The sequence below is a fragment of the Vigna umbellata genome, chromosome 2, assembly GCF_029865625.1.
Source record: "Vigna umbellata cultivar VRB3 chromosome 2, Vumbellata_1.0, whole genome shotgun sequence".
Lineage (NCBI taxonomy): Eukaryota > Viridiplantae > Streptophyta > Magnoliopsida > Fabales > Fabaceae > Vigna > Vigna umbellata.
Window position 1 is genome coordinate 14,303,590 of NC_142166.1, and position 23,005 is coordinate 14,326,594.

Below are 23,005 nucleotides of genomic sequence, written 5' to 3' on the forward strand. Positions count from 1 at the left end.
TTTTCACAAACATATTTTTATTAAAATGAAGTTTTTTTAAGGATTTTGGATTAAGCTTAAAGTAGTTCTCAAACTTATTAGAGTTCTCACCAGACAAGTGTTGAAATTAGACATAGAATTTTGAACAAACTTTTGTTAAAGAAATTTTTTTCTCAATACAAAAACACACAAACAAATCATTAAATGAGAAATTTTTAGGTTTATATTTTAAACTTGGTTTAATCCTTTTCGACATCCCTATTTGTGTAGGATTATCTCAGATAGGTCCTCGTTTTCTAAAGTGTATCAAAATGATCCTTAATTTTGAAAATTGAAATCAATTGAGACCTTTCCGTTAAGTTGGTTGGACGTCGTTAAAGAAATTGATGCGTGGGTTGCTGAGACTACCAAATGCTACTGACATGGCACATTACTGTTGTTGACCTGGCTTAATGGTGAGTTTTTATATTTAAAAAAGTTAAATTTTTAAATCAAATTGCAACCATGGTGGAAAACATCCAATTCATCCCCCAATCCATCCTCCACAACTCCCAACCCCCAACCTCTACTTCGCCCTTCTCTCCCAACACTCTTCCACAACCTCCAACCTTTACTTCGCCCTTCTCTCCCAGCGCTGCAGCACTCGACAAAGTATAATTATTATTTTCAAAATCCAATTTACCTAAAATTGATGAATGATCAGAGACAAAAACACATTTGACTCAAACTAAAAAGTTTCAATATTTATGTGTGATTGGATCAACTAGATATTTATTTTAATGCTAAAAACTCAAGGAATCAGAGGTGAAGTGAAAGAGACGAAATCTGTATGCACAAACATTCATTTATCACAATGGGGAAGCTTTTGAGTGATTCAACCACCATCGCAGAACCATTCCAAGGTTCGCCACCAGCAATGCTTCCATGGCGGGATCCCAGATCGGAGTCTATTACTGCCGTAGGTCTCGTCGTTCCGGCTAGTGGTGCGACCTTCGTCGGCCTGGAAGAGCAGCAGCGGTGCCACCTCTAGAACCTCCATGTCAAAGGCGTGCTCTGGAAGCCGTCACATGAGGTAGAGGACTCGTCATCTTTTCTGCGGTCGTCCTCCCATCTTAGATCTGTCGTTTTCCGACTCTCACACGGCGGCGAGGAATTGTCTGTTCACGGCGTCTCGGAAGGCGATGGGACTCGAGGAGGTGGACGCGCGCGAGTTGCGGCGGCAGACAGTGACTCGGTTCTCGGAGGATCTTCGATCTGTGCATTTTGCGGCGGCAGACGGCGATCATGTCATTCAGGAGGTCAAGTTGTTGGCAAAGAAGGAGGATCTGCTCTTGGAATGGTTCTACGACGGTGAGGAAGATGAGATTGAATCACACAAAAGGGTGTTGGTGAGAAGGTTGATCTCTGGTTCTCCAGAGAGGAGAGAAGATGAGGTTGGAGTTGGTGAGGAAGAGGAGAAGGTTTCCACGTATCTGAGATTTACTGTGCCACATGTTATTAAATGCCAGCTCACCATGCCACAAGGCAAAAAATTTAACGCCGTCTACGACAGTTAACGGCAAGGACGTTATTACGTAAATTTTACATAAAAAGGAACCTAAACGAGCTTTTTCAAAATAAGAGGACCTATCTGAGATAATCCTGCACAAATAGGGATGTCGAAAAGGATTAAACCTTTAAACTTCAAGCACAATTAAACCGTAAAGATGAAAACTTTGAGATCAAATGAGTCAGAAGAAGGATGTCATAATATTTTTTTCAATTTCATATCATAAACAATATTTTCAAAATCATTTGATTAAAAATAGGTTTAATATCTAACATTTGAAATTCAATTATTTTTTTCACAATATCTAGATAAACCTTTTTTCACAATTAATATTTAAGTTCAAGTGCTTCCAATGATTCAATAATAGTTTTAGTATGACAAAATATTGTGTGCATATTACCATATGAAACACTTAAAATATGTTCATGTTGAAGCATCACTTAATAATAAAAGAATTAGTAACTTTAAAAATCACATAAAATAACCCATTTCAATAAGTCACAACTTCATTTGTCCAGTAGAAAAAAATTATCCGTAAATTTTGTAAGCTTATTTGAGAATGACTTCATTATATCCATAATAAAAATAAATATTATATAATATTATCTCTGGCTTTTGCAATAAATGAAATAATGAAGAATAAACTAAAAGATTTCTCTCTAATAATGATAAAAATGAAAACAAAATAGAAAATAATAATAAAAACATAAAAATAATAATAATAACAAGAGAATCATCTAATCAATAGATGACATGGTTCTTCCTGCACCTCACGCATCTGCACCTCTCTATCCTTTCGTATTTCCAAGTGTGCCCTTATCAGAGAATCTTTTGATTGTTTTTTTTATTTCACTCATTCAACAATTAAAAAAAATCATTGACCCATTCCTCCTCTGTCTCTCTTTGTCAGCATTTCATATTTTCCTACACCCCATTTCTTTCTCCTTTCTTCTCATGAAATGTTTTTCCCCTCTTCCCTCATTTTACTTGTTGTAGTCTCGCACTTTATTCTCATAGACTTATTCTCGTTTGGTGGTTGTATCGTGGTGGTGGGTGAGCTCTTGCATTGGTGGTTGTGCGGTTGAAGTTCTTGTCGCACTTGAAGTGTTATTGAGAAGCTGTCAGAGTTGGAGATGCAGTTGATGGTAGTCGCACTTGGAAGTACGGTTAACGCTCCGCATTTGGAGCTGCAATTGATGTTCACCGCAGTTAGAATTACGATCTAGGATTTTTTTCTTGATCCTGGTCGTGGCCACCATGGCCTCCGCTTACATTCACATTCGAGCTTGGGAGTAACACTCTAATGTTGGATTCAAGCTTCAACGCCAAGCTTGGTGATTTTGGTTTGGCTAGGATGGTGGATCGTGAAAAGGGGTCACAAACGACGTTTATAGCTGGAACAAGGGGATACGTTGCACCAGAATATGTGACCACAAGGAAAGCTTATAAGCAGAATATGTGACCACAGGGAAAGCTTATAAGGAATCTGACTTATACAATTTTGAGGTTGTATTATTGGAGAGAGCGAGTGGAAGAAAAGCCATTGATCTAAAGGCATAGGAGGGGAAGGTATCAATAGTAGAGTGGGTTTGGGAGGTGCATGAATTGGGAGAGATAGTGAAAGTTGCAGACCCAAAATTGTGTGGAGCATTTGATGATGAACAAATGAAAAGGTTAGTGGGTATAGGTCTTTGGTGTGCTCATTCAAATTACAAATTCAGGCCTTCTGTCATGCAAGTAATTCAAATGCTTAAGTTTGAAGCTAAATTGCCAACTCTGCCAAAAGGACTACCTGTTCATAATTTTTATCCTTCAACAGTAAAAAGTAAATTTTTCATCGTCTTCAAACACTGTACATACCCAGCAAAGGGGGTGTAGGGGAATATGAAACGTGGCAAAGAGACGCAGAGTAGGAAGGGGGTTGGTGCCTATTTTTAATTGTTAAATGGGTTAAATAATAAAAAGTAGTAAAAGGATTTCCTAACAAGGATGTAGTTGGAAATATGAGAAAAATAGAGAGGCGCACGATGATATTAGTGAGGTGTAGGAAAAATCATTCATAAATGATCTATAAATCGTATGAACGTTAATATTTTAAAAATTAATATAAAATAAAAGACTAAAATTACTTTTATGGAAATTGAGAGTTAATTGGTATGTTTATGTTTATTACATATTTTTTTTCCATCCAAATAAGTTATATTTATTGGAAGAAGAAACTAAATAATAATAAATTTGATTCAATTAAAATAATAGACAGAAATAACTCTATTTTAAATAATAATAAACACGATTAAACTAAAATAAATATAATACATTAAAAAGAATACATCCATAAATAATATTTACCTTAAAAAAGCAATAGTTCATAAATAAAAAACATATAATGAATTCCCTACATATAATTATTAATAATATATTACTGATAATAATATATTTCAAGAAAAAAAATAAGGGTTAAATATGTTTTTAGTCCCTAAACTATCAAGCGATTTTGGGTTTAGTCCCTCTTTCAAACTAAGGTACATTTTAATCTTCATCCTTAAGGAAACTTTGATTTTAGTCCTCCAAACCCAACGGCGTTAGAAAAAAGGCCGAGGTGGCTAACGGTCGTTGAGTCAGTCTTTCTCAGCTTTTCTCTCTCCCTCTCCCTCGTCTCCTTCCATCTTCCACTCCGTCCATCATCTTCACCAAATCCTCCAAACAGAAAAACCTATGAGGGGCTCGGAACTTGAGAGAGGATCTCGATCTCGTTCTCCACGGGACTGGTGCAGTTGCCGCAGTCGGTGCATTTAGTGGAGTGGTTCTTTGAAGCAGAGACCAGTTTGGTTGTTTTGATGGCGGCAAGGAGCTTTCCGCCGTCGAGAGTAGCTTTGTAGACTTTGCCATGGCTGCCTCTGCCCAAAAAGGTATTGACGGAGAAGCCAGAAGCGGCGGCGGAGATTTCGGCGTAGTTGAAGTGGTGAATTGGTTTGGCAGTGAGGGGTTTGTGCTTCTTGAAGTGAGGGTCGCAGGTGGCGATTGTGGATTGGGAATTGCAAGAGAGGTAACAACCCATGAGAGTGAGAATTGGAATGGGTTTGGAGGAATGAGAGAGAAATAGAAGTTGAAGAGAGAGAGGTGATAGTGGAAAAGGGAACACATGGGGTGCCAAAAACCATAACTGGAAAGAAAGGTGTTTTCAACTTTAAAGTGGCAAGTGATTCCCAGCTTTAGGATGATGTGAATGCAATCCAAACATGGACGCACACTTCTCCATTATCTCTTCTAGTACTGCAATCCAAACATGGTTTAAATTTATCAAAATGTTTGATTTGATTTTTATCTCAATCAGTTTGGAGGATTTGGTGAAGATGATAGAGGGAGTGGAAGATGGAAGGATACGAGGGAGAGGGAGAGAGAAAAGCTGAGAAAGACTGACTCAATGTCAGAAAAAAAAATCATGCAATTTCACCGTTAGCCACCTCGACCTTTTTTTAACGCCGTTGGATTTGGAGGACTAAAATCAAAGTTTCCTTAAGGATGAGGACTAAAATGTACCTTAGTTTGAAAGAGGGACTAAACCCAAAATCGCTCGATAGTTTAGGGACTAAAAACATATTTAACCCAAAAAATAATTACTAAACGGATATAATAAAATTTATCAATATAATTATTTTTATTTCAATAATTAAAAATTATATTATAATTTAGTCATTTTGGTTATAATAAAGAACAATAATATATATATATATATATATATATATATATATATATATATATATATATATATATATATATATATATAAAAGAAGACATTTTGTGTAAAGACCTGAAAAATAGAGTGTTATAGAGCAGATTTGTGTATTAGAATAATGAGAGATTATTTTACTTTAAAATAATCTTATAATATAAATAGAATTCTTATAAATACTTCTCATTATTCTAAGAACATTTCATCTCTCTATAACTCTATTCCTGAGAGTTCTCTGAATTCTCTCTAAAATTTCTTCTTACTGGGTTATCTGTTCAACGATCAGGAAGTGTCTAGGCGATCCTGGCGTTGAGGGCTTAATTTTGGACCGATCAATTTCTCGTTCTTCAACTGGTAAGTTGTCTCGCTTTTCTGTCCGTTCTTCTCTGAGTTGTGAGCATGCAATGATTCTCGTTGCATGTGATTAGTAGTTATTTCTTCCTTTTCTGGCTCAATTTAGGTTGTAAGTGTGGTTCTCTATCACCAATTGGTGAGTTGTAGGTTTCTGTTGAGTTTTCCTTGCTGTGCAAGGTACGGCTAGAACGTTTCTGTGTGTGTGGCTGTTATCTCTGAGGTAAGGGAAGCTAGGTTGTGATTTAATTATCAGTTGTGGTTGTATGTAATGAATTCTGTGATTTAGTGCTGTGCAGTTAACATTTCAGCTTGTAAATGTATGTTCTTAACTGTTAAAATGGTAGAAACTATGAATTGTGATTGATGAGCTGATTTGGATTAATCTATATGCTGTAATGTGTGCAAATTGTGATTGTTATTGACTGTGATTTGTTGTAGTGTTGAGGAAGTATAGTGTAATGTGAATTTTAGGCTGGTTTAGTGTATTTTAGAGGAAGTGAGGTAGTGAATTTGAGAATTAGTGGTCAAGGGTTGTTGGTGAATGCTGGGACAGTGTAAATAGGTTATATGTGACTGGTTTGAGTCATCAAAATGGTCAAAAACAGGTTCAAAGTGGTATAATTAGTTTTGAGTCTTTAAGTTGATGAATTGGAGGTTTTAGAGTAGAGATTGGTGCATAAACAATTTAGATTGATGTTAGGAATGTTTAGAATCCTTTAGGCAAGTTTAATTTAGTATATACATCGAATTAGAAGCGTTAGAAGTTGGCCAAGTTGAGTAGAATTGGTAAAGAGTGGTTGAGTTGTGGAATTCTGCAGAATTTCGTTCTGCAGATTATGCAGACTCGCTGTGCGAATGGATTCGCATAGCGAGTTACCTTGGCGAGGTGTTCTCTGCCAATGTACCCGCATAGCGAATGGGTGCACTGTGCGAGTGAATTGAGAGGGTTGCTCTCTGTTTGTCAATCCGCAAAGTGAATTGGATCGCTATGCGACTGGTTGGGGTCTGGAACTATTATTCAGTTTATTCGATTAGCAAGTGGGTCTCGCTCTGTGAGTGTTTGGGGGTGTCAAGTCTCTGGATGAGGTTCTTGCGTAGCGAGATTGGGTCGCTATGCGAGGGGTTGGGGTCTGATGCTTTTCATACTTTATTCGCATAGCCAGCTTAGTCGTTATGCGAGAGATCCAGAGTAGTTGGTCTCTGTCTAAGGTTTTTCGCAAGGCGAGTTACGTCGCTGTGCGAGAAGCTTATAGCCTCACTAGGCGAATGTGTGCACTATGCGAGGGGTACGTTCTAGTTCAAGTCTTGTGTACTCTTATGTTGTTTGATATGAATCAATGAGTGTTGTATGAAGCAAGTTGAAGTTGTATCATGTAATATTTGTGGTGATTGTGGTATGTTGAAATCAAAAGTGTAAAGTTCCAGTATGGTTTGGACGTAATTCCATGATCCTTAAGGAGAGGAGACATGGTGGTGCCCTTGTTGTGATTCCAAGTAGAATCTCTAGTTGAGATTCAAGTATGTTTAGAGTGAATACAGGAACTTAGTCTTGGGGGTTATCCTGAAACTCCAATGGTCTTTCACTCTCACGTTGAGAGGATTGATCCATGTCGTGAGGAGTAGTAGGAGGTCCTAGTCTTGGGTGCTTCCAGTATGGCCCAAGGTGAGTGATAACGGACTAACCTCGTGAGTGTGGTAGGGTGAAATTCATTGGCAATGGCTTTGCAAAGCAGTAGAAGCCACCACGAGTGCACGACCCGCCATAGCTCGGCAATCATTCTAAGTCCGGACAGTCTGAGTCAGTGTGTGTTAGGTGTGAAAAATTTAAAGGATGGGAATGTATCATATGCTTGTATGAATTGAAATAAATTGTTGTATGATTTAGCTTTGTTTAAACTAACTTACCATGTTGTGTGCTTATGTTTTGTATGTTCTGTTGTTCTTCTTTGCGATGACCATCCTTTGGATGTGAGCAGAGAAGAGGTCTCTTTGGAGCAAGCCTTGGATGGAGGTGATGCTGCTGCTGAGTAGTTACTTCTGTTCTTTAGAGTCTTGTATATAGTTTTGGAATAGTCTTCAGTCTGTATATAAAGTTTTAAATTTATAGTTATTTTTGGATGACTGTAAAGATATCACTTTATGTCTTAGATGGATAACTGTACTACTTTATCATGCATGTTGCTTCTCTTTATTATAGGTTACACTATATATTGGGATGTTACATTTTGAGTTGATATTTTTTAAACATTTATCAATAATAACCAAAACTAAGTAAAAGCCACATTTCAAAATATGTACATAATTTAAAGAATAAGAATAAGGATGTGAACAGATTATAACTCTAAACTACCTATGAAATATGTTTTTTTTTTCTAACTGTCACTAATATATTGAATTAAATATACACATTATTTATTTATTGATAAAAAATCAAATATTTATTTATTTTATTGAAAAATATTATAACAACTAAAACTAAGTAAAAGCCACATTTCAAAATACAAATTAAAGATTTTTTTTTAAAGTAAAAGATAATAAAATAAGTGAGTGTTAGATATAATCATCATTTATTAAACATATAATAAAGATTTATACCATTTTAAAAAGAAAATTATAATATTATGAAATTTATTTTGTTAAAAATATAAAAAAATATTTATTGAAAATAAAAAGAGTGTAATTTTCTATTTATAATTGAAATTTGTGATAATACTTTGTTAGAGATAGAGTCAAAAGAACAGTTTATGATACAGAGTGAAACAGAAGCTCAATCAACCCAGTTTACAAATGCAAAAAAACTGAGTTCCTGTTAGAAAAGTAAAATGACCACAGTGCCTCCACCCTCTCCTCCTCCGCGTTCCGCCTCCGATTCCGGCAACACCTCTCCCACCGGCAAGGTGAGTCATTTCACGCTCCTCAACTTCACGCATGCACACACGACTCTATGCTGATTATTCCCACACTTTTCTCTTCTAAGGTGGAAGCTGCTACGAACAACGGGAATTGTAACGTCGACGATAAGAAACCTAATTTCACCGATGGGCTTGAGTAAGTTCCTCCCGTTTTTCTTTTTATTTTTCTGTTTTGCTCGTTATTCACTGTTGGTGCTAATGTTCTGTGTATAGAGACTTTTTTTTCTTTGTTTTTGTTTTGGAATTTCCTGAGATCTTGAAGTGAATGGCTTGCTAGTTTAAAGTTGTTGTAAATTTCAAGCGGCTATAGCTGCTTTTATTTTCTTGCCATGGCAATGTCATTGATGATTATGAGCGGGCTCCGATCCCAGTCAATTTTTTGTGGATGGGTTTGTATCTTTAGGTCTTGTGATTCGTGTTCTGTTTTTGAACTTAAAGTTAATGATTATATGAAAGATGAAGAGAGATGGATGAGGAAAAAAGATAAAAACAATGGATGGAGATTGAAATCATGCAGATGAAATGGTCATAGAAAATTTTAACAAGAATTTTGGACAATATTGCGTACCTTGTTGAGATAGAATTTCTTGTTGGTCAAGTAGTTTAGCGGCCTTGATTTGCTCACCTTCTGTATCTGGGCTTTTTTCTTCTCCCATGAGGTGTTTCACACCCTTTAGATGTGAGTCTAACCCCACTTAAATTTCCAATGGAATGGCTGTGACCATAGGTGCTTCCTGCTAGACTAAATCACCTGCAATGTGAGTAAAGGTTGCTCAGATAAAACAGACCATGTCAAATAGACGAAGTACCAAGTTTCAAGCTTAAGTGGCAGCAAGATGTTTAAATTTATCACGCATTTGGAAATATATGTGATCAATAGTAGAACTATTTCAAGCCATTTTTGAGATATTGATGAAGGACTGCAAATGTTGTTTTTTGTGTTGAAATTACATTGTTATCTGCATTTTAAAGCAGATTCTTCTGTATATTTAATATATTTTGCTCTGAATGAGAATCTCCTTTGAACTCATTACTTTTTGTCATAGCAATATGCAATTTTAGTTGAAAGCATAAATCTCTATGTTTGTTCAATTTACTACCTAGCTGTGTCACCTTCTATATTGTGGTCATAATTTAGTGACATCTTTTTTGGGAAACTAGGGAAAGTTTAAGAGTTTACTTCTCTTTTAATATCTTCTTATTTTGTGCATATTGTCCATCCAAATTCCTTCTCACCATAGGGGTTTAGGAAGATCAAAGCCATATCAGTATCTCATGGTGCTGACTGAAAATTTTCATGGATGTTTGTAAATAAATTAAACTGCACATCTGGTCTCTTTAGTCATAATTTCATAGTCAGTTACACAGTCATCAGTTTTCCCCGTACATAGTCATTAGTTTCCTCCAATATGCCCATCACGTCCACATTCTCAGTGAGTGATATTTCCCTGACACACCTCTGTTATTGTCAGATTTAATTCTTCTTCCCCTTTATTTCATTCTGTTTTTGACAAGAAAATCCAGTTTAGAGTGCTGTAAAGTTTGAGTCTTATATTCTAAAGGACACAAATTCAAAATCGTTGGGTTGAAAAGTGTTACTAGCTGCAAGTTTTTTATCCAAACTGAAATAATTTATCATATTCTTCAATTTACAGTCACTTGGACAGTCCACAGTGCATTGAGAGATTCAGAAAATATGACAACGATTACGCTCATCGATTGTTGGCAAAATATTTCTCTAACAAAAACCTTTATGGAGGTATGCAAAACATTAGCTATTTAAGAAGGAATATGCAGATAACTCACTATGCATTATAACATGTTTGCTTTCCCCACTACTATCATTACATTTTCCTTTGATTTATGTGTGAAGAGCCCATATTGCGTACCTTTTTGAACATTTTTGCTGCTGTTTGTGTGTATTGCTTTAATTTATTACCTTGAATTTGTATACCTACAAGAGCCCATTTGATTGCTTTTTCATTGCAAAAAACATTACTTTTGTATTTGTAAATTTATAAGATGTACTAAACTAGAGATATCAATTTTAAATGAACAAATGAATATCATCAAAAAACTAAACGTGAGCTTCAGATCAAGTTCATTCGGAAGAGGGTGTGTTTATTGTCAGTGGAAAGAGATCAATCAAGATTTTGAAGCTATGGTTAAGCAAAGATATGTATAGAAAACTCTGACGGATAATAGTGGCTTAATGAAGAAAGAACATGTATGACTAAATGAAATAAGTTGCACTTATTAAAGAGAGATTTATATAGAAAATCATATGAACATTCCATTTTATTCTATGATCTAATTTAACTAATAATAATATTTTAAAATAAAATAAAATTTAAAAGCTAATATTTTAGTTTCAGAGTTCTAGCAACACACTCTACTAAAATTATTAGTTAAAGTATATGAAATAACACAATTTTTTATAGTAACCCCTTATTTAAGTAGTCTTCTTATTCTCTACCTTTCTATAACTTCTAACCAAACAATTGGTTTGTGCTAGAGAGAATATTATTAGCATGGTAGTTGAATTGAGATACAAATTATGTATCAAAGAACTTATATTTTAAATCGTGAGTTGTTTTGTACTGTTAATCATAAGTTTCATAAACATTAAAAAATGTAACATATATTTAAATATAAAAGATATATAAACATGCAAAGATACAATTAATAACAAAATAACCTCAGTCAAAAAGAATGGTTGATTGTGTATTTACTGCACAATTTCAGTAACACAACCTTCGAAAAAAATAGTGTGGTTGTTGCATAAGATAAGATTCCTATAACCATAGTTATATGCTACCAAACGAATTTTGTAAAGGTCATCAAAGTTCACAAATGCCGTCTTTTCTAGTTGCACATGGTGCCGCGTTGTCTTCTCTGGCTTTGATCATCATCGTTGGACTTGTCACGGTCTCCTCTCTCTGGATCTGGCTTTGTTGTCTTGATTGGAGAATCTTGGATTTTAGGATTTCTCTCTCCTTTTTATCTAAAGCTTCTTCTGAACTTGCTTTCAATAACATAAATGAAAATGTTGAAGATGAAGGAAAATTAAAGTCGTATCTGCTTGAAAAAACTACAAACGTAGTTGGTGAGGAAATAAATGAACTAGAAAAGTAAATTCTAGAGACATAAAATGCAAGAAAATAAATTACCAAGGATTAAACAAGAATTGGTAAAAGAAATCAACTAAAGCGGTAACCCAAATTGCTACCATCATCATCACTAGAGTTTCCATTATCAAAGTGTATGTGTTGTAAATACAATTTGTCACACCATTTTAAACACAAATTACCTATTTATGTTTTCCTACCCTTTTTGACAGTTAAGCCAATATAAAAACAAAAAGAAAATTACATAATAATCAGATTAATTGTCTAAAACGGCTCACATTGCATCAATTATGCTTGGTAAGCCCAATCATTGAAGCAATTACTTTTACCCAGCGTCTCCTTCGATTTTCATGTAACTTCTCCTTTGATTTCGAGTGTCTTTTTCGGTACATTTTGAGTTTGCCTCTTCCTCTGTCATCCCCTGACTCTTTCACTGACCCTTCGTCGATATTCTATTTGATCATATATTTATTGACTCATTGAAAGTGACATTTGCAGTAAATCATATATTCCTCCACTTGTAGTTATTGACTCTGGGATTCCAATTCTGTATATTATATATTCTGCAATAAAATCGATTACATCTTTCTGATCCACTTCTTTCCCTTCAATGGGATAGCTTTAATCCATTTAGTGAAATAATCTACTGTCACAATTATATACTTATGACCTCGAGAAGAATGTAGATAAATTTGTCCTAATGGAAAAATAGCATGACCTCTAACTCAACAATTGAAAAAAGACAAGTTCCAATGGGATGATTCTGCTTAAGCTGCATTTGATAGTTTGAAAACAGCTATGACTCAAGTGTCTGTACTTGTTGTCCTTGACTTTGAAAAGACCTTTTGTGGTGGAAGTTGATGCTTCAAGAAAAGGGCTAGGAGTTGTTTTGATGCAAGGAGGGCAACCCGTAGCCTAGATGAGTCAAACTCTATGAGAAAGCCTTGAATAAATCTGTTTATGAGAAAGAATTAATGGTTGTGGTCATGGGAATTCAAAATGGAGGCATTATTTGTTAGGAAAACACTTCATTGTTCATACAGATCAAAAGAGTTTGAAGTTTCTAGTTGATAAAAGATTGATGAGTGAGGAACAATATAGGTGGATCTCTAAGTTGTTGGGGTTTGATTTTGAATTAAATAAAAAGAAGGAATAGAAAATAGAGCAACGGATGCTCTTTCTAGGAAGTTGCAATATTCAATTATTAGTACGGTTCAATTCTTTGAATGGGAAGAGTTAGAAGCTGAAATTGAGAAAGATGTGAAGTTGAAAAAGATCCTTCAAGATCTGTTGGTGAAGGAGGGCAAGCATCCAAGGTATAAATTGAGCAATGGGAAGTTATACTATAAGGACAAGTTGGTTATTCCTAAAGACTCCTAAAAGATCAACTTAATTTTGAAGGAATTTCATAATATTGCGGTGGGAGAGCACTCGGCATACTTCCGAACTTACAAAAGGATTGCTAGCTTGTTCTTTTAGGAAGAAATGAGGAAGAACATTCAAGAGTACGTGATGACTGTTGCAACCCTTACTTGTTCCCAAACAAATTTGGACCGACATTTCTATGGATTTCATTAGGAGTCTAACAAAGGCAGGAGGAAAGGATACAATATTAGTTGTGGTTGATAGACTCACAAAATATGCTCACTTTATTGCTTTTGCACATCCTTATAATGCCAAAGATGTTGCTGATTTATTTTTGAAGGAAGTGGTAAAACATCATGGATTTCTAGAATCCATTGTTTAAGTTGGTTGAGACTAAGATGAAGCTCAGTTTTTTCATATCATTGGAAGTCTCAAATCGACTAAAAATAAGGTCAATTTAGAGTATATATATGGGTGCAAACTTCACCTTACAAGCCAATTTTGTGGGGTTGAGTTAGGCTTAAAGTTCACTTCTTAACATGGTATTAGAGCCATGGGTTAAATCTTATCTTAGTGAGTTTTGTGTTTGTTGGGCATATCATTCTACCAACTATAAGATCGCTATCGGACCACCCATGAATGTCTAGTTCCACTCACGAGATGAATATACTTTGGCGTGAGGGGGTGTGTTGGCAGTCTTACATCGACTAGAGATAATGTCAATTTAGAGTATATATGTTGGTGCAAACCTCATGTTACAAGCTACTTTTGTGGAGTTGAGTTTGATTTAAAGTTTGGTTCATAACAATTCGTAGACAGATGAGCAAACTAAAATGGTGAACTAATGCTTGGAGACTTATTTGTGATGCATGACAGACACTAAACCCAGACATTGACTTAAGTGGCTTTGTTGGGCTGAATATTGGTATAATACCAACTATCATGAGGCCACTAAGATGACACCTTCAAAGGCATTGTATGTAAGAGATCCTCCTCATGTGATTAGAGATGTTTCAGCAACTCCTATGAACGAAGTAGCTGTGATGATACAAGACAGAAATGAAGTGTTAGTGAAGTGGAAGAACATGCCAAATTGTGAGAATTCATGGGAATCACTGAGTAACATGATGGAAGCATTTCCTGAACTTCACCTTGAGGAGAAGGTGAATTTTAAAGGAAGGTGTTGATACGAACAAAGAATTGGAAGGGCATATTAGGAAGATTCAGAATGTTTATGAGAGGAAGAAGTGGAATCCCATTTGATGGAGACCACAGCACATGCACAATGAACAATGATTTCCGGATAATAGAATTGTCTGGCAGGGTGAGGGAATGTAGGGAGTCTTTTACGTTTTGGGGAGAGAATAGGGAGTATAAGGGTCGTATTACACGATCTTTTAAGGAGGCTGGTCTTGGGTGGGGAGAAAATGTATTTTGGGTTGGGATTTGGCAATAGGGCAGACGTTGTCTTTGTTACTTTGTTTTTTGGTTGAAGAAATAATACCAGGGATTTCCTTTCATTACTTTCCTTTATTTTTTGGTACCTATCTGAGTTTAGTGAAGCCATCACCGAATAGTGAAGACTTTATCCTCGTATGAGTTCTTCTTGAAGGAACTCAATGTCCCATTTCCTTTATCTCCCTTTGAATGTACAATACTAACGGTCATGAATGTGGCTCCGAGCCAACTTCACCCAGGGGCCTTCTTACAGGCTTTTCAAATACTTAGTTATTATCTCCAAATACACCCAACTATTAGCAAATTTATGTTTTTTTACCTAGTGAAACATGGACCAGAGGTTGGTTGGGTGTCTCTAACCGGTGCCCAACATGGACCAGACTCGCTTTTATTGTGGGTTCCAGATTACTGTCTGGCAGTGTTTACCATAACTTCATGATCGTTTGCGAAAGCAGGTTAGAAGTAAATTTCAGGACTTCATTCCTTAGTTTCTTGTGAACGTTGTATTATGAGTTTGATATTTATTTTATACGTTGAAATATAAGTTTTAACTTCCACAAAAACAAACTAGTGTCAGTTGATAGTAAATATATTTTTTTTGCAGGAAACGTATTTGATGTGCAACTAAGAGTAAATGATGAAATCATAAAGTCGAGCGGGTAAGCATGTCTTATGCGCGTTCCATGTTGGAAAAAAATAAAGAGAAGAATACTAGTGTAGAATTCCTCTTTCAATATTGTTAGCCTCTTTGTACAGAAAAATAAAGTTCAATGCAAGAAAAATTGGCTCAGCCCCGTATATTAGTAGAGCATAATAGACTTCTAATATTCCCGTTACTAATTCCTACTCGTTCATTTTTGTCTAGCTTAACTTGTTACAGGTCATATGCAGATCCTGTAGTAGGTTTTGAAGATCATTCCAGCAATGGATCAACACCACCAGCAGATTCCCAAGCTAGCATCCCCAATGGGAAGCATGTGGTGAAGAAGACCTGAATTAATATGCCTTGACAAACATCAATGCATCTCATCATAGAAATCTTAATGCAATTCAATGCATTTTTACTAGAAGGAATTGGGGAACTTGTGACTGAAATTCATGGCCTCAATCATCAATTTCCTTGCCTGACAGATTTTCCGATCATGATATGTGTTATGGGTTCATCATTTCTATAATGTTTCAGCGTACCAACCGCTAAGTGAATAATTGTCACCATTTAAGTCTCCATTTCATGAGCATTTTCTAGTTTGCCTAAACTAGTTCGTAGCCTCGTACATTAAAAGTCCATAATATAATAATACAACTGGTACTTTGCTCTACTTTTTTAAAAAAATTATTTCAATGCATCCTAGCATCAGTTTGGATTATTAATGAAAAAAATGGTTACAAGTCTCATTTTGTTTGTGAAAAAGTTGCTTCTATCAAAATTTAACGAGTAGAAACTGAGGAAAGTAATTTTAATAAAATAGGAAACCCTTGTGGTGGAGACGGTGTACAACAAAATCATAGTTGTTCCACGAATACTAACACAAACTGTGGTGGCAGGTTTGCAAAATCTGCAAACGAGTCCATACAACCATGGTAGATACACCAGATTAAGCACACCAAGAATATTGTTGGCATTATAATGAGTTAAAGAATCAAATAGGAAAAAAAAATAGCAGATGGTATCATACTGCTTAAACATAACAGAAGTCCTATTTATTGAGCTTATTAATATAGACTAATACGTAACAAATTTCTGAACAGACTAACTAATGATATTCTGACAAACTTTACCTCTGCTTTCATCATGCGGGGTCATTCTACAACCGATGTATTCCCAGATCCTGGCTGACAAATGTTACAACAAGTGGGGCAAAGCCTAAACAATCACCAATTCGGCCAGGACAAGGTTAACACTAGTTTCCTGTGTTCAACAATGCGGTCGATGATACAACAGGAAAACACCAGTTTTTGGTAAACTACCAAATGACCAGTTGCAGAACAGAATTAATATCGCTTAGAACCTCGAAACACGAGAAGTGATTCAACAAAAATAAACAATTACAACCTAATCTAACAATAATGTAACGTTTTCAATATAACATGAATTAGGAACTTCACTTCCTCAAGACCATATAGGCTCAAAATACCAAAACCCCAACAGAAAACGGGATTGGCCAATCTCATTCAAAAAAACTCAATGCTACGGAGTATTCTCTCCTTCACCACTCTTTTAGCCATTCCAGGAGACTACCCCTAAGAATATTTTCAATGTTCAAATTCAAACCTAAATAAGATTAGCCCTCTTCAGAAATCTGATTGTTCGACAATAATAGGGCCATATTGATTCCACAAAATCAAGATACATCTCCAGTACCCAACCCTGCAATTCTTTCAACTTTTTTCTTGTTAGTTGTCTGTAGTCTCTATTTTTTGCGCTCAATATAGGCTGCAAAACATTAGTTGAGATATCCTCTTTGAGCTTGCCGCGAAAAATGTAGCTATAGGCAGAAATGCAGTAAGTGGGAGAATTCTTGAATAATTTCACAGTCTGTTTGAAGCTGAAGGCGTAGAGTGCACAAAGCCAACGTATTATCATGACTTGCATAGCCACAATTAGTGGCCCCAAAATCCATAAAGGAGTTAAATCCTTGGAAACTTCAGCACCATATTTTACATTAACAGCCAGGTAGAGAGGAACGCTGCAGATAAAAGATAAGGTTAGAAGACAGAAGCACTGTTGTTCCATCAAATGGTGTGAACATTGTCTAAAAGGGAAGAAAATCGAAGAATGATGCAGAACCTAATAGTATATTGACAAAGCAATAACGTTGAACTAAATGTGACAAACTGAAAATTAACTTGAAGATGACAGAACAAAACTTGAATATGATACAACAAAAAAGCCAAACATGTCCTCCTTTCACAAAGACTGCATAACTTGTAGAGAGGAAAAGACCATCGTACTTACAATATCAACAAAGGAATCTTTATTGTCGCATCCAGGGCCAGAAAATGGGACCATGCTACCTTCAAAACCTCACCTCTTTCCTTAATTTGAGTCCCTTGAAGAGTTTTAGGTAAATCCCCAGCTGATGTGGGTTCTTCAAAAATCTTCTCCACTTCTTGACTTGACGGCTGTGTGCGCAACATTGTCAGCCATTTATTGAAAAGCTTATGAATAGAGGATGACGTTGGAAGGCTATCATTTGTCTCAGATGCATAAGATAGTGGAACATTGTGAGCTTCCTCACTCTCTCCTAGTCTAACAGATGTCTTGGGTGCCTTCAATCTACTAGCCCTGGTTCCAGAATCATCATTTCGGGTGCTGCCTCTAAAGGCTGAAATCTTCAAAGGTTTGAGCTTACTTACACAAAAGCAAGAAGGTCCTACACTGGAAACAATAAACCCTTTCACGAGAAGCAAAACTACAAGGTCATGCACATGCAGTTCCAGGACAAGTTTGAGTGTGAAACAACAAGGGTATGCAAATTAAAATATTAATTGAAATATTGAAATCAATAAATATGAATACATATACAAATCAATATGTACGACTTTTAATATTAGTACTAGAAACAGAGAGAAGAGCATAATAAATGCATCAAACAAATTGTAAAAGTAATGTTTAAAAGTACAGATTGGTTTTTCTCCCTCCGGAAACCATTTTATTTGCCCTAGTGTAATGTAAATATAATTGGTAGACAAGACTTGTAATTTTTTTTAATCTTGTGTCAAGGAAGTTCCCTCAGAGTGAAATGGACGTTTGATTATGCTAATTAACTCTATGAAACAGCCACCTCTTACACAGACTAGTTCTAAACTTCTTAAAGTGACCAGATAACAAAGACCCTATTTAATTTCTACCTTAGACAAATATTCCGCTTTACTGAGCAATGCCAGTTAGTTCTTCCATTCATGTGATGCTTTGTAAAACACTCCTTCAACTTCAGCCTTTTGCTCCATGGCAAATGCCTCGAGGAAGATGTCACGAACAAACCCTGCAGAAAAGAAACCAAATCACCAATAAAGTTCATAATCCATACCCAACCATTTGAAATGCGAAAACAAAAATTTGCTGACACCACCCAATAACAAGACTTTTTAAACTTTTTTAAATGAGAAAGAGAAGTATGTAGTCTCAACTTTCAAAAACACTTTGACCTTCACAACCCAGGACATTTCAAAACTAACGGGGGAAACCATGCGCTCCAATTATTAATTTGATACAAAAGTTGTATCCTTACCACCAGAAAATGCATGCTTCAAAACTAATATTTTAGAGCGTCTTTCTGCCATGAAAAGCTAGAAAGTACATATATCTCATGGACACAAAGCATCGACGATAATAAATCACATCGTTCGACATTTTTTCGTAACATAGCCACCACTAATTTGACTGACATCAAACATAAAACTAGATAGTAAAAAGGAAAATAAAACTGAAAATAAATTGCAAACACAATACAGTATTAAACCTTGTGAGGAAATAAATAAACTCATAATCCAAATACCTGAGACTGATGTGCTACGAAGGCCATTCTACACTTTTATTCGTTATCCAATCCACTTAACAAACGGGACCTATTTAACAATGGAGTTAAAGATATATATAAGAAAAACATTGAGACAATAAATAGAAGCCAAATTACACAAAAGTATAACAGTTTTACATTTCAAATTTGAGAAATGAATGTAAACTAACTTTACAGCACAGATTTTGAGAGAAGGTTGTGGATAAAGCGAAATTTGGAGAAACGGATAAGAAAAACAGTACCGTGTCGAAGAACGATGATGCGGTTTCGGTGGGGAAATGAATTGAAATCGTAGAAGAGTGTGGGTGAAGGAAATTGCAAGCGTAGAACCCTAATCCAAAGATGAAAGTGCAAAACAGAAAGAATATATGATATGATATCTGTTACACAGTGCCACCACCCCTATCTCTTCTTCCCCTAATTCTTCAGTTTTTGTTTTGTTTTACTTTTATACAAGAAATGCAAACAAATAATGGCAATACTTTTTTTTAAAATAATTATAATTAAATTTTTGTTTTTAAGAAAAAAATATTTTAGAGGTTATTGTGCTTTTGCTTAAAGCCTTATAAATGGCAGAATTTAACAAAAATTATTATCTGGTTGGAATATTTGTTCCTTAGAAAAGAGTTTTTTTTAGGTTAAATTAAGTTTCACTCTTTCATTTTGTAGTCATGATTTTATTAATTGTTTTCTAAATGACTCAAAATTAATCTTTATTTAAAAAAAACTTAATATGAATTTTTCTGTTAAATTGACTTTAACACAGTTTAAAAATGTAATGGGTATGTTTTGTCACCTAATTATTTTATTTATTTTATATATTATATAATAAGAATAGTTTTATAAATGATGACGACAAAGATAACCTCTTGGTCATAATAGAGGATGCGTAGAACTCAATGGAGAATGATTTCTTTATCTAACGTGTTTTAATATTCAATTAAAAAGATAATAATAATTTTGAATATTCAATACACGAAGAAAAAGTTAATTAATGATAAATTGGAAATACCTAGCAATGGTCCACCATGCATTTAGCCTATGTTGCATAAGAATTATGAGGTAGTTTTGTTGACTCATCCTATAATTTTGTTTACTCATCATGTATAGTGATTACATTATGAGTCAACTTGCATAAAAATAATCTTAAAAAACTTTATAATGTAAAAAAAAAATTTGTTACAATGTATTGAGTTTATCATTGACAATAAAATTGATTTAAATTAAGTAAACATAAGATTAAGATTCACATCAAATAAATATATTAAAGTTATACTTCTCATAAACAAAGAAATATAACAACAAATTATCGTTTAAGATGAAAAAAAATATAGTAATTAATCAATGTTAATTTTAGTTAAGAAAACTAGAATAAAGATTAAGCATGGAGTAAAGGAATAGTAAAATAAAATAAAAGAGAGTTATATCTGAATTAGAAATTAAAATATGAAAAAAATACTTTTTTAAGTTACGTAGGTGAATTCACTTCGTCTCATCGTTACCTTAAACCTAGGTAAGTCTACGAGCTAAAATATTTAATTTATCCCACACATTTTCTTACAAGATACGGGCTGACCTATATGATTTCATCTAAAAATAGCTAAATTTATCGTCAACTTAAAACTTCGTTAAGCAATTTCTTTTTAACCACAGCTAAATGAATTATAACTTTCACTTTATACGAAATACTTAAAAAAAAAAAGTTAAACATGTTTGTAGTCTCGAATATTAAATACGAAAGTAAAATTTGTTCTTATATAAACTTTAATATATTTTGGTTCTAAACTTTGAAAATAAATTAATACAATTCTTTTAGTATAATGATTGTAAGAGCATGAAGATAAGACTATTGGACCCTGCAGTCAGGGCCGAAGGCACCCTGACTTAGAAGGGGTTCCTTCATTTTTCCAACTCTGAGCCACTTTCCACTTCTTCTCTTCTTCTCTCTAAACTCAGTTTTCCTCCTTCCTTCTCTGCCTTCTCTCTACCCTTACACTCATTTAAACCGTTGAAATTTCGATTAGGTGGTGTTCTTTCGCTCACGGAGTTGAAAGCTTCTTATCCGTCCGATTAGTTTTCGATTTGGACGGGTAAGTCAATTTTTCCCCTTTTCTTGAACCTAGGGCATGCAACTTTACTGGTTGCATGCAGCTGGGTAGTATTTCCTTTCGATTTCCTGCCTGTTCTAGCTCTAAGAGCTATTTCCATCACCATTTAGGTGGTTGTAGGGCACTGTTTGGGTTTTCCCTGTGAAGGCACTGTTAGGGCACTCTAGTTGGCTATACTACTTAACTCCAAGGTAAGGGGAGCTAATTATTTTTGTATGAATTTATTTTATAAAAATATATGCATATGAATGTTGAACCGGTGTGCTCTTGTGAAACTGTTTTATGACTTTTATTGTATTGGGTGTTATAATTGAAACTGTGAAATTGTGCATGTTGTGATGTGATGAATTTAATTTGTTTTGAATGAGTTTGATGGCTGAAATTGATCTTGTTGGAAGGTCGGGAGTAAGGGTTCTGTAATACCATGTATATATGGGTATTAAATAGATATACATGTACTGTTTGAGGTTGCTATGAGAAGAAGTGAAAATATTAAAATTAGGCATTTCAGATTTAGAGCATAAGAGAAGAGGGTAGATAATTTAAATAAATTAATTGTTAATTATTGAGAGCCTTTCTTTGTTGGTAGAATAGAGGAACCTTAAAAACCTGAGTTGGCACATCCTGATCATAGAACAGCCCTGACCTGGTCCAGTCAGTTGTGACTAGTCATATGTGCTGGCGTCGAAGGTGAGTTTGATGCGTTCCGACATCTGGGTCCTCTCCAGTGACCAATTCGGATAAAGAAAGATCTCTACTAGGATGAAAATAAAATAAAACAAGTTGATGGTAGATGCATAAAGTTATCATGTATTAATTTCTAATAAATTATAATTTTAGAAAATCAGTCACTGTGCATTTGAAAGTAAGGATCCATATATAAATATATATATATATATATATATATATATATATATATATATATATATATATTAGTTACGTATCATATATATATATATATAATAATATAATGTATAATAATATAATGTATAATAATATATATTTATAAGATAATGTACGTCTCATATGTATCTATATAATAAAGTAAGGATAGTTGTTTATTACATTGAAACGTGAGTGTAAATCAATAATTATATTACTTGTAGGTATGTATAAATAGATGCATTTTATGAGTTGTTGTGGATTAGTTGGAGTTGTTTGATTCTTGGTATTGATTAACTTAGGTTCAATTATGGAGACGTTATTTTTATAATTTATAAGTGGTGAGTGATGTATATTGTTGAGATTGTGTATATGTTGATTTTGGCAGAAAGTATATGATTACAAAGTGATGAAAGTATGATCCAAGTTTTAAATCAAGTTCCATCAGTGTAGGATCTCTTGGTGAGATTCTTAGTGTTTTAGAATGAAAGTAGGAACTCAGTCTTGGGGGTCATTCTGAAACTCCAATGGCTAATCATACTCAAGTAGAGGGATTAATCCATGTGGTGAGGAGTAGCAGGAGGTCTTAGTCTTGGGGGCTTTCAGTATGCCTCAAGGCCCGGAACAGGCTAACCTCGTGAGTGTGGCAGGTGGGGAACCCAAGTTTCATAAGTCACCACGAGTGCAGGACCCGCCATAGCTCGACTATCATTCTAAAGTCCGGACGAGTCAAGTCTAGAAGATAACATGCTAGGATGTATGCCTTAAACTGCTTTGATTTAAGTTAACTCCTGTATGTTATGTGCTTGATATGATGCATGCTTTTATATAATTACCTCACCCTTGCTTGTTTGTGTGCTTGTTGTATGTGTTTTCTTTTGCAATGATCATCCACTTGGATGTGAGCAGAGGAAGATGAGGTTTCTTTGGAGGCAACATTAGAGAGAAATGAAGATGATGCTGCAACTTAGACTCACTAGGAATTCTTAGTTCTCTTATGTCCTTTTGAAGAACCTT

The 23,005-nt window shown here is 34.8% G+C and overlaps 2 protein-coding genes across 3 annotated transcripts; one reads left to right on the forward strand and one right to left on the reverse strand.

The window, feature by feature from the left end:
• Nucleotides 1-8,340: 8,340 nt before the first annotated feature.
• On the forward strand, nt 8,341-15,734 carry LOC124831202 (uncharacterized). 2 transcript variants are annotated; one of them, XM_088106254.1, is made up of 5 exons: nt 8,341-8,512; nt 8,593-8,663; nt 10,183-10,286; nt 15,083-15,137; nt 15,359-15,734. In XM_088106254.1, the coding sequence occupies exons 1-5, from the start codon at nt 8,438-8,440 to the stop codon at nt 15,471-15,473; spliced, it is 420 nt and encodes a 139-aa protein (XP_087962380.1). In that variant the 5' UTR covers nt 8,341-8,437; the 3' UTR covers nt 15,474-15,734. The 2 variants fall into 2 exon arrangements, with proteins under 2 accessions (XP_087962380.1, XP_047161072.1); XM_047305116.2 differs by having other exon boundaries at nt 8,347-8,512; nt 15,344-15,734.
• Nucleotides 15,735-16,476: 742 nt separating this feature from the next.
• Nucleotides 16,477-19,427, reverse strand: LOC124831201 (uncharacterized). The gene is made up of 5 exons (XM_047305114.2): nt 19,241-19,427; nt 18,978-19,047; nt 18,331-18,464; nt 17,435-17,857; nt 16,477-17,165 (listed from the first exon to the last, which is right to left on the reverse strand). Exons 2-5 carry the CDS (start codon nt 19,002-19,004, stop codon nt 16,751-16,753), a joined length of 999 nt encoding a protein of 332 aa, XP_047161070.1. The 5' UTR covers nt 19,005-19,047; nt 19,241-19,427; the 3' UTR covers nt 16,477-16,750.
• Between the last annotated feature and the right edge of the window lie 3,578 nt (nt 19,428-23,005).